Source organism: Rhea pennata, chromosome 1 (assembly GCF_028389875.1).
Source record: "Rhea pennata isolate bPtePen1 chromosome 1, bPtePen1.pri, whole genome shotgun sequence".
In the NCBI taxonomy this organism is placed as follows: Eukaryota; Metazoa; Chordata; class Aves; order Rheiformes; family Rheidae; genus Rhea; species Rhea pennata.
Window position 1 is genome coordinate 159,938,960 of NC_084663.1, and position 12,757 is coordinate 159,951,716.

The following is a 12,757-nucleotide window of genomic DNA, read 5'->3' on the forward strand; positions in this document are numbered from 1 at the left end:
GGGAGTAGTTTTCTAAGTCAGTTTTGTTCTCGGAGACTTTTTTAGATGTTTCCTCGTGCACAGAAATCAGGCTTCAAAGTGAGACTCGTCTTTGTACCCCCCCCCCCCCAGGTTAATGATGCACATGTGCGTCAGATATATTGCATTTAGGCTGGAAGAGGTGGAATTACAATGGCTAATGTGCACCAGTTGCTTCAGAATTGAGGGGAGTTGAGGATTTAAATATTTATTTTTAATAATTTTAGGTTACTTATTAACTACACTATCACCAAGAAGATAGTTGGAATAAGAGGGGTGTGGTACACTGAAATAATTGTATAGATTTTGACAAGCTTGTGGTGCCTGCTTGGGTACCTGTGTTGTACAATCGAATTGAAAGCCATTAGAAATTTCACGCAGCTTTGTTGTCTCTTTGCTACTCTGGTCCTTTCTTGCTGAACTTATATTTAAGAAAAGATATAGACAGATATCTATATCTATATAGATAGATACAGATAATAAAAAATAAGTTTCCAGGAAGGAATAGTGGATCACCTGAACTCTCTTCAGATGCCTAAAATAACTTAAGAGTATACATATTTTACCTTTCATAATAGTATTGTATTTTATAAATTCTGAATGTTGTTTGATATTAAAAATAAAATGGCTTCCTCTAGATACTAGAGGCCTTTTTTACACTGTTAGCCATTTTAAAGTCAGTCATATTCACATGGTTACTAGATACTGTTAAACTCAAACCAACAAATAATTTTAATAAGTTTTATAGTCTGTTGAATTTAAGACCTAGAACCCTTACTGGACTTAAGTGCCACAAATCACTTAAATGAGTGACTGAAGAAATATTTTTTAAATGAAATATGAATTATTGTAACTTGGGCTGCAGTGAATATTTTTGTATTATATAATGTTTCAATTTTTCTTTGTTTTGTGTGGTGTTATTTTAAGAATAATTTTTATTTAATTTGGCCTTACAGAATTAGTTTGCAAAGTACCAAGATTAAGCACAAAATATGCTTAGCTTACCATATACAACTCAAGTTCCATGTCTGTCACTTAGGCTTTTTTCTACTCCAAAATTCTGAAAGCCTTTTAAATAACAATACTAATTATTCAGATTTTCCTGTATGACTGTTGTCTTTAGCTGGAAGCAATGGATCAAATTAAGTTTCTTCCTGGGATAAATATTGGAAGGTTAGTATGGAAGAGTATGTGGAACAGAGGGGTCAAAATGACTTCCTGCTCATTATGCTGGACTAATGTAGTCCGTAAAAGCAAAAATCAGGATTTTTAAGGAAAAAAAAAAGAAAAAGAAAAAGAAAGAAGAAGAAGAAGAAGAAAAAAATCAGTTAATTAAAAAGTTATTTTTCTCTGTAGTCGCAGCTACTGGCAATTTACTCCTTAAGAGTGCAAAGTACATTTCTCTGAAGACTAGGAAAGATGCTGCAATCCTGGCAGCAGTGACACGTTATTTTATGAAACTCATCTAAGTGTATGTCTTAAATTACAGAATTTCCTATTGTTTTCTAAATAGTTATTTAGAGGAATTTTGCCAGTTCTGCCAGTTTTTCTTCTTCTGAAGCGTGGCTTTTAGGGGGAGAAATTACCTGTTGTTTCTCACTGAGAAGCCATATTGGGAGGTGAAGATACCAGGAATCCCTTTCCTCAGAAGAGAAGCTGTAGGGTTAAGATCAAAAGAGAAAAAGAATGTGTCACTTTGTGTTTTGCTTTATTTTTATACTTGTTGCAACAGGTGTATGTGTGGGTATATGACTTCACCTATCTATTTATTTGTCTGTGCTATAATACATATCTGAGCTACAATTCTTTACCTCTGCTTCATCCCCCTCCCTTCTCCATTCCTGCAAGCAGATCTATTTAGTTGATTTGAATCTAATCTCTCCGGATGTAAAGCTGTTGTCACAACACCACTAAATTTCAGGAAGTCTGTTAATGTAAGGGTGCATTGACTCTCTTATAGAACCAGTGTTGAAAATCTGAAAACTTCTGTGAATAGGAAGCCCTTAGGAAGTTATCCTCCCAGGAGGAAACCCCTCTTATGTTGTGAAAAAGTAAGGAGGCAATAATAGTTGATTTAGCATACATTGTATGTTTTTTTTTCTAATTTATGTGTATTCCTGAGGTCAGTTGATTTAGATTTGAAGTTGTATTTTAAGCAAGCCTGTTCTTTGATTACTTAGAAGAAATCAAAGATAAAGTGAAGATTTTGTGAGGATTTTTTCTTAGGAGTGTACTTTATCTCCATCTATCTGGTGTTGTTTGACCTTGCAATGAAAATGCTCTGTCTTTCCTTGGTACAGGAATCTTTCTAGGCTGCTACATACCCTTTATCTTGTTCTAATGCCTAGGGTTTACAAGCTCTACTGTACTGTGCTGCTGTACTGTTCACAACCTAAACAGAGAATTGGGTGGTAGATGAAGACGGAAAATAAGCAAGGAGAATTATATAATGACAGTAAAACTAACATGAGATTTATAAAGTTTGGGTTTTGCTAATAAGCCTGTTGTTGCAAGTATCCAGTGAAAGAAGAGGCTAGTTAAGTATACAAACAAGATAGATACAGGATTTAGACTTCTAAATGGAGACAGACTAAGCTGAAGGACATACACTCAACATTTTCTTTTAGATTTGTCTGAAAATTACAGAAAACAACATTTTTTTTTCTTACTAGAAGTATTTATCTACTCAGTTTGCTTCTTCTGAACTATTTAATACTGCCATTTCTCTCATTAAGCATTTAAAAATGGTAGTTTGGTTACTTAAGGTGGTTTAGTAGCTGTTGTCTGTAGACGATAAAGCCTAATGTTTTTGAGTAATCTTTTTATTTTTTAAAAGCCTACTCTTGTAGTTGTCTTGTTGTGGTAAATATCCTTGATGCACATAACTGTTACTTGATTCACGCTTGCAAAATTTCCAGGAAGAAATGCAGTGAAACAGTCAATGTCTAGCTGTTAATATAGTAGATTACATGCCTACTGGAAACAGAACCACTACCCTTTTATTTTAGTAACTGCAGTTTTTCAGGCAATGTAACCTGTTAACTTTACAGCAACATAACCATTAGGTGTTAGTGAATTGCTTTTGTGTAACTTTCTGCTGCTTGTGAGTCTTTCCATTTATTAACACACTGTGACGTCTTTAAGACAGACCAAAGGCTATGTGTACAGGAAAATTTGTTAATGACAGTAGAAAGCTAGGTCATTCTGGAATAACTCCTTGGTAGAATGGTATTGAATAAATTATATTTCTTTCTTTTCTTTTTTTTTAAGATGATTTAACCTATGATACATTTAAAACAAACCTTTAAAAGGTTCATTAATTTGAAGGCTATATATAAGTCCTGGCTTTGCTGTCCAAATTAAAAAATTAATATTAATTTGTTACATTTAAACTAGTAGAAATAAAGTGGATATACATGAAGTAGAAAGGTCCAAGAAAGGTCCAAGGAAGTCAGACTGAGTAGATGCAAGTTGGTCTTTTTTTGTGCTTAAACAGCTTCTGCGGCAATCCTGTAATGGTGTGCAGATAATTTGTATGCTTTATTCTGTAATTTCACTTTCAAAACTTGCTTAAACTTGCAGCTTTGTTAAAATAACTTCTAGGCCCCAGCAATTGCATTATTAAACCGTCTCATAAGGAAGAACCTGATACATGTTTAAACACAGCATGTAACTATTCCATTTTTTGTCTCTGATCCCTTGCATGAGAGCACATCCTTCATTTCCTTTCATTTTACTGCTTTGGGTGAATAAAAACCTGGTGTGTGATGTGCTGACTGTGTGCACAAGCCATTGTTCTATGCAAGTTACAGTGAGGACTAGCACAAAAGATACCTAGGACAAAAAATAAGACATTTTGGTGCAATTGGATAGCAAATATTTAGTTTGAATGCAGCAGCTGGATATCCTGCTTTGAAAGCAAACAAAGTATCTTGAGTTAGAAAAGCTTTAAAGCTGTAAATGGCCTTGAGAGAAGGGAAGCAGACTTCTGTGATGAAGCTGCACAGGTTGTGCTCAGTGTGCTGCTAGACTCATATTTAGTTCAAGACAGTTTTCACTGTCAGTCTGTTTCTACATGTCGCACCTATATGAAGATATTTGAAAATAATAGTTAAATCCTGTAGCAGAGGAGTGGTTTTGCCTTGAAGTCATGTATCCTGACTAAATTCTACATCATGAGGCAGATGTCTTAGAAGAAGTCTTTCTACTTTCTAGAAAACCTGACTTCCCACAGTGGGGGTGGGGAAAATCAGTAGAATTTAGTTGAGATACAGGACATCAAGGCAAAACCACTGATTTAGCTATCATGTTGAAACAGATTGACAGTCAAAACTATGTTGGACTAAAAATGGCTATTTTGTGCCAAGTAAGTTTGAGGTAGTGGTCCTCTCACTGTTTAGTATCACAGCAGAGCTAAATGAAATATAGTAGTTAACATAAGTCTTAGTCAAGTCATACTTTTGCATACTGTTAGCTATGAATTATCAACTCAAGGTGCACTTGCTTGACTAATTTGTGACTGTCAGTAAAACAAGAGTATTTTACTTAGCATGCTGACCGTATGAGAAGTTATTCAAGATCTAGCCCACTCATATTTTGTGTCTTCTACTTTTGTATAGATTTGCTGCCTGAGTGATTTTCTTGCTAGGGAATGTGCTCCCTATTGGTGGGAGGGAAATGCACACTTTGGTTATAGGTTTGCAGTTTTTGCCATAGGAGGACTGAGTTCTTAACTGACTTTCTTGTGACCTTTTCTATTCCATCTGGGTGTGATGTGTTTGGCAGTGACTCTCCAAGTGAATTACATGCTGTATTCCATCTGCTATCTGCTGGCTGAGCCTTTCTCTTCAATATATTCTTCCAGAACAAGTGCGTATCAGTTGGGCACTTAAGAAACTTAGCACTTTTAAGATACGTGTAGCTGCAATGCTGAATCATCCTCTGACACTTTAAATGTTATGCCTTTAACACAGCTGCAAGGCAAGGTGTGCCAAGTGTGGGAAGGCAATGCTAGAATATCTCTTACTAATATAGATGAGAGCAAGAAGTGTTGGTTCTGAGTGGTGGGTTTCATTCTGCATATTTTTATTTAAACCATTTTCTTGAAACAAACAAACAAACCAGAAAAACAACAATAAAAAAACCCTTCAGTAGTCTACCCTTCCTTCATATTTTTCAAAGTTGCTAGCTAATAAGATGCTGTGAGTTGCCAGGGAATTTAAAGAACTGCAAAAAGGTAAAGGATAAATGAAGGGTTCCAGTAAGTGATGTCAAATTGTCCTATTTTCACATATACAGAACATGCAAATTTACAGCAGGATTAAGCTCCTCACCCATGGTTGCCACAGGTTAAGCAACATTTTTTTTCCAGTTGATAGCAAGTTACTAATATAGTTAGCAGAGAGAGGTTTGATGTCTGTGCTTGTAGCTGGTACATTCAGTGAATGCTGGTATCTGTTGTTTAACAGGGACTATTGAGTTTAGTCATCTTGATACAGATTTTAGATGTGACTGGTTCCAAATGAAATGTCCTTAAACTTAGCCCCTCAGTTTTTAGCCTGTTATTAGTGACAGCAGCTAGCTGACTTTTTCTTCCTCTGAGTTCAGAGGAAGTTCACATATGCTGCCTGTTTTCTTGCTATTGCTTGCACTTAATTATGCGATATTGTACATTGGGAAACCAACTCTTGAAGTGAAAAGTAGCCTGAAGGAATAAGAATGTGTATGTGGGGAACTTACCTTCTAGGCAGAAATTTAGGTGGATGAAGTACAGAGGTATTCTGGGAACATGGAGCCTTAAAAAGTGTACTTTTGAAAGGCTTCTTAATTGTGTATGGTGCAAGAAGGGAGCTAGAGGTTTGACACTTGGAAGTAATATGAAATGATGAAATTTTTCTCTTGGTGTAGTTAGTAAAAGTACCATGGAAAGACCTTCATGCCCTTTGTATTTGTACAAATACAAAATGTATTGTGTCCATAATAATCTGAGTTATTGTTCAGATAGGTCTCTACTTAGTAACTTTCTGCAATTTTGAGATACATGTTGGCAGCACGGTCAGAAAACGTATATATAGAGACATTCTTTTTGTACTCAGAGTCTTCTGTGTTGAGACTTATTCATGTAACTATCTGACACAACAAATGGAGTAGTATCTATTTTTTTATTGCATTTCTGTGATTTAAAATTACAGATCCTGAAGCAAGCTGATGAATTTTCAGCATGTCTTGAAGTCCTGTTCATCTTTTCTTTTTGGATTAAAGTATTTTTTGTAGGTTAAATTTTTGAGGTAATTGCTAAGTCTTCAGTATTGGAAATACGTGTCAATTTAGCAATTAAAATCTATTTGGTGCAGGATATAGCTCTGTCAATACTACTTTGTACTTTTTTGGTCAAATAAAAGAATCTCTCTTAATAGGATGTGTGTGTGTTAATGAAATGCAAGCTAGACATTTTTTATATTAATCATTTGGTAAGAAAAAATAATTTCTTTATCTTAAAACTGAAGTTGTAAAAATGTTGGCTTTCTCCTTGTCTTTTATCCTGTTTTTGAGAAGAACAGGGAGAATGGTTGGTAAAGAAAACTTAATTAAGTAATCCAGATGCATTAAAGAGAAGTACCTGAACAGGCTAAAACAATGTTTCAGTTTAAAATTATAAACCTTTGTTAAACTAGTAAATGCTATTTGAAAAATGTGTAAGTATTCTTAACTCCTTATTAGTCTAAGTGTTTGCAAGTACTCTGTTCATAGTAAAGTCATGCATTTCAGGATAGAGTTAAGTATATTTGCAGCCCCATCTCAATGAAGTAAGTTCCTGTTTGGCAGCTGCATCCTCAGATCCTAAATTATAGCATTATAATTTAGTCTAAGCTGTTCTGTACTTCCGTTTTTTGAAAACAAAAGGATCTGGTCCAAAATAAAAGTGAAGTAAAACTAAATGTTCTTGAACTATTGTCTACCTTGATTTACACAGGAAGATCTGTTTTGGTAAATTTGACTAAACTGCTAGTTTCCTTTTTCACTCTTAAAAAAGCTTTCTAAATAGTTGTTGAAGTCAATGACTCTCTTTTTTTTTTTCAGAAGTTCAATGTCTATATGTTGAAAGACATTTGCTTAGAAAGTAAATGTGTAAAACTTAATTGTTTTTCTTGTGGAAAAGTCAGAAGCATAGGAAATCATTATTATCTTGACTAATAGCCAGTTAATTTATTACTACTTTTTGTCCATTATTTGCAAATGAACTTGCAATGTAGACAGGATGGGCAAACTGTTCATCAGACTCAATTTCATAGTTGTGGTGAGCTGAAATAAGGACATCTAATTCTCCTTGTGAAAGCATGGAGAATGTCAGTGGAGAAGGGGAGGGTAAAGGAATATAAACAGCTTATGTTAGGCCTGAAAGGTAAGCAAAACTAGAAAGGAAGGAGCCTCTCCACATGCTTCATGATTCTTCTGCATTCTTCAGACTGAGGTGACTTTCTTTTCTATTAGAGAATAAGATAAAATGATGTCAGGTTAAATTAGGGTATCAGTTATACATAAGTGTGATAATTAACTGTCTTAAGAAATTATAGGTTTTAAATGGAACAGAGTTGAGAATTGAATGACTCTGTGTATGAATTCTTAAGAATGACTATTGTCTTAGCCTGGCTTCCTAAAGAAATTATGTTTATGCAGTCTGATCTCTCCCTTTTTCCGTGCACAAATAATGTTTAGAAAATGTTTTTTTATTTAGTGTTTTAACCTGTAGGTTAACTGCAACTCAGTGTGTCAGAAATAAAGTCACTGTTATTTTCCTGCAGTCTTACTAAAAAGACAGCTATGAGAAGAGAAACCTAGTAAGCACACTGGCCAAAAGAACGTCTGCAGAATAAGCTTACATTTAATTAGGTGTTTTGTAGCTTTTTGGTGAGAAACCAAGCATACTTACAGTGAGGATAAATTGTTTCAGGTCATGCCATTAACTGAGATGTACATCAATAGTTAATCTATTGTTCGTTTCAGGGCTGATGGAACCATTGAACCATTTATTTAGTGTTTCTTCATCTCAGTCTTCTTGTTAAATCTTTTCTTAAGTTCCTGTAGTGACAAGACCCAGAAGGCTCTTGTCCTCTGTGTTAGTATTATTTCTTGTAGCACAAATGCTCTTTTTTTTCTTTTTTCTTTCTTTCTTTTCTTTTTTTTTTTTTTTTTAATGGCAGAATAGAGCTGCCTTGCTGTATCTAGTCCTTTTAAGAGTAATAACTTTGGCTGGAAGTACCCATATGTGAAATAGAAGCTTACGTACAACTGATGTTCTGAAAAGCAGTCCATTGTACCTCAAGAATTTTTTCATGAAGAATCGTAATTTTATTCATATTTGAAAATCTGTAACCAAAATTAATTATTGTGTCCTAAATTACTTTGTGCTGGCTAAGTTTGCTCATTTCCACATCAGTGTAGTCCTTCAGCTTAAGTTTCCTCTTCCTTCTCTGGTGTATTTATAGCAATGATATGCCCAATGAACCTTAAGTTAAGAAACACAGGCTTGCTCTCATCTTCTGTGACATAATGCTTTCCATTCCACTTTGCCACCTTTTTTTGTTTGTTTTTGTATTTAGTTTGTGAATGAGTATGAACATTCAAAATGAGGTTTTATAAAACTGTCAATGAATGAAATGTTAACATCTGCACTGAAAATATATTTTGGTGCATGCTAAGCTTATATTTGCTTTTTGTTCATGGTTGAATTGCACAAATTGCTTACAGTCACCTTTTAATCAACTAGTACGTCTATTCTGTTTGCTTCCAAATGACAAGCTTCCAGTTCATAGCAGCCTTTTAGTCTCTAAGAGTATAACTGTTGATTTTGTATTACAGACTCAAACTAGTTTCTACTTTTCTGGATTTTGAGATCTGTTGGTTTTCTTATTAGATCAAAAAACTCTTCTGCAGCTTTCTCCTTTTATCGTCTGCATGGTCCTAGGATTTCTACCCAAGCATGAGTGAAAATAACTGAACAAAATCGATCCAGAGCTCTTGATCTCCAGAGGGCGCTACTATCATGTGGGCTGAAAGCATCCCTTTTGCAATTCTAGTTTTTACCAATATTTATAGTTCTTTCACCATTTTCTATCATCACTGGTATTAATTTTTTTGTGTCATTTATAACCAGTTGTCGGGAACTATAAACATTCTTGGCCACTTGTTGCTTGTTGGAGGTTATTAATTTACACTGACTCATAACCTGGGAGCTCAGACTGACCTTTGCGTGTTACCAGGGACTGCATATAGTTTTTTGGAATTCCGAAGTTGTTACAGTTTTGAAAACCAGAAGGATCTGCCTACTTCTCCTTTGTTTATTTTGAAGCAATGAAAACAACTGAAAATACTTGTTTTCACGTGAAGCTGGAAGTCTTCTTCCAACAGAATTGTGTTCTAATACAAAGTGAGAAATAGTTAAAGCAGAGAAACAAAATGGAGAATCATTAATTTATACCAAGTCCTCCTGATTAAAAGTTTCACAAGTAGATAAACATCTTTTCTAAAAGTATTTATTGTTTTTAATATTAATGGTGCTTTCTATGGAAATACTGCTTATGCACTGCTCCCCCCGTTTTTTTTTTCTATCAACAAAAACAAAATCAGATGGAAGACAGAGAACTGTGGTTTTCCAGGTGGCTGAAGATGTGTAATATTGTCTCCTCCATGTTTTTTTGGAGGGTGATCAGTGATAGTTATCTCAGAGTTTGGAGGGTTCCAAAGAAGGAAGAATGGACTGAAATAGCTAATAATGTACGTAATAGAAATGGACAAACTGGCTCAAGCAAGTGAAGGGACTGAGAGGGGCTTGTGGCTTGTTTGGAGAGCTCAGTAGTTGAAAGTTGAAGGTATGAGAAGTAAAGTTTATCTTTGGCCCATTATATTTTCATGAATTATTGACTTTTTAGGTGTGAGTGATAGATAAAAGCAATGGCATAGAAAGATGTGGGACTTTCAGAGCTATTTTTGAGTTAATGTCTTTGTAGAGTGTATGAGTCTTTCCAGTCTCTCTCTCTTTTTTTTTTTTTTTTTTTTTAGGTTTTGTGTGGCTTTTTCTCTCTTTTTTCCTCTCTCCTCCTTTCTCCAGTAAGAGCAACTTACTGCATAAAGGCATTTAATTGATGGCTGGCTGTTGGTAGTACCTGGGCAACTGAGATTAATGTAAAAAATAATAATAGAAAGCCCCCACTTTTATACTTCTTCAAATGCAATTCTAATAAATAAGTTAACTTCTATAATAAAAGTTTTTTAAAATACTGAATCCTTGGTTTTGAGAGTGCTCTAAATGGTATTTTAGAAATGCAGATTCTCTTATAATGTATTTGATTCATATCATTAAGGCATTAAAATGGATCCACCCTTCTTTTTTCTTTTTTCTTTTCTTTTCTTTTTTTTTTTTTTATCTCCCCTCCCCTCTCAGAGGAATACAACAGGCTTAGGGGCTGGCCTTTGTCTGTCATGCATTCCCACCATGACAGATTTAGCAAACTGCAGCTGAGAAGTTAGCCTAGTTGTATTTCTGCTGTTTGTGCCTGGAAAAAAGCTATTGTTTTCACTGTATCACTGGCATGTTGATTACTCTGATGCTAAAAAAGCATACAGTTTTGGTGTCCTCTGCATTTTCGATCAAAGAATGCAGGCAAGAACAAACAGAAATCCTAAAAAAGAGCTTATTATAGAGTCTCCGCAGCAATGCAAGGATGCAGGTCCCTGTGAAGTAGAAGTGGACAGTCCTGTGGTAGTGCTGGTAAGAATTTTTTAAACAAGGTATTTCTTCCTTTTAATAATTTCAGTTGTGTCTGCTGTTGAAAAACTGCTTAATATCTTGCTAATGAGAAATTCCAGGATTATTGCTTGTGAAGTACATTTTAGATTTGTTCTTAATTCTTGTCTTTTATATTATTTTGTGGTTCTAGTTTACCAAGTCTTTGGCTCTCTGAATGTGACTTCAGATTTTTGTTTTTGTATTTGTTATTTTGAAGTGTCTGTTCTGTCCGGTGTGGTTGTATAGCTCTTAAAACCTTCTTTAAAACTACGTATATTTTAAAGTCAGTTCTAGTACTTGTATTATTTAACTGTCTAGTGTATCTTTCAATTAAAATTTTTTTGATCTCTTTAAAGACTGTCACAGATTTTACTTAAATGTTCTAAAAACTGTCTAAAAATAGTTTAGATGTACTTGAATTAAAGGATCTTTTTTTAGAAATTCAAAGTTTTAAAGTAGTTTCCAGTGAGGAGAAAGTGAAAAATTTCTGTATGTGGGGAACATAATCAAATAAGAGCTTCTTTTTATACTACTATACACTGCTGTTGGAATTTTTACAGTACAACAAGAGAATATAATAAGCAAACTGTAAGTAATCCACCAACTTGCTGCAGCTTAGACAATAAACCTTTTCAGATAACAGAGGAGGATTGTTAAACTAATCAGTGTATACTTATATATCAGTAGAAAGAAGTACTTAAATCATTCTAGCTAAAATTTCAATTTTACTTACTAATATCTCATGCTTAATTGCTGAATAAAAGGATGAAGGTCTCCTGTTTATTTGTCCAGCTGTGGTTGAAGTTAGTGGGAGCCATGATCCTCAGATTATGATCCTCACTTGTTTGAACTCCACACTATGTGTTTAAGAATCCAACTAAAACATTTTGGACATCTGCATTTAGTAATGTGCTTCTGAAAGTTCAGGAGACTTGTTAATTATGTTAAACTAGAAGCTTACATTTGTATTGTCAGACAAGTTTTCTTTTCCCTTGCACAGTCTTTTCAGTTTCTTGCTATTCTTTTATTAGTACAACGTGTGTGTTTTTATGGGTGTGTTCTGATTTCTGGTCCAGATTTTCATCAGTACAACATGACCTAATCTTCTGTGTGCTTTCCTGCCTTTGGAATGCTTAACTTTATTTAGAACTGTTTTTATTCCCTCATGAGTACTCTAAGAGGATATTTAAGTAGTATTTCTGCAGACATTTAGGATACTGTAGTTTATCAACAGGCACATGTTGTTAGTTTAAAAAAAAGTGTAACAGGTTACTGTGTTTAATTATGACATTTATGATGTGAATTGTTTTAATTTTCCATGTACTATTTAATTTTAATGTTCATACTTGATTGATGTTTCCCCTGTGTTAAGTGATTTTCAAATACTGTAAAAGGTGAGTGCATACAAAACAAAGATCGGTGTTTCTAGGAAAGAACGTTTAGGTTCAGCATAGGTGACATACAAAAATGTCTGCTGTTATTTCAGTTGCTGTCTTTGTCTTAATGTGTTACATATATAGAAAAGTGTGTATATAGATGGCGTGTAATTACAGATGGCTTTGCTTCTGCTTTTTGGGTTTATTGAGGAAAACTAGATGAAATGGTGATTAGGCTGCTTGTTGCAAACACACTTTGCATGGGATGTTGCTAGACACAAAGCAAAAAGTAGGGCAATATGTTTCATTTAACAATGACATTTACATCCATTTTGATTTCATTGGGTTGTGATATGGCAGTAGATTTTTACTGCCGTAGTAAAAGTAGATGTTTTCTTACTGGTATGGGATGTGGATCGGTAAAGAGTAAGACTAATACATTGCTAGTTGGTGTGACAAATATAAGCAACAAAACTTCTCGTTGTCTAGGCTAGAAACCTTAAAATTTTAGGAGATTGCTTTTTAGAATATAATTTGGAACAGTAGGTTCTGGTTCAACCTCGTAACACTTCTAGGT

General features: G+C 34.4%; 1 protein-coding gene across 7 annotated transcripts in view; it reads left to right on the forward strand.

The window, feature by feature from the left end:
• Positions 1-12,757, forward strand: part of DOCK9 (dedicator of cytokinesis 9) — a 144,185-nt gene that overhangs the window by 15,442 nt on the left and 115,986 nt on the right. Inside the window, exon 1 of one of the 7 annotated variants that reach the window (XM_062566817.1) lies at positions 10,545-10,786. The exons of 5 other annotated variants lie outside the window; for them this stretch is intronic. In XM_062566817.1, coding sequence (XP_062422801.1) covers positions 10,673-10,786 — 114 coding nt within the window. In that variant the 5' untranslated portion in view covers positions 10,545-10,672. Of the gene's footprint in view, positions 1-10,544; positions 10,807-12,757 lie in introns of those variants that run through there. One more of the 7 variants, XM_062566822.1, reaches the window with a different exon arrangement.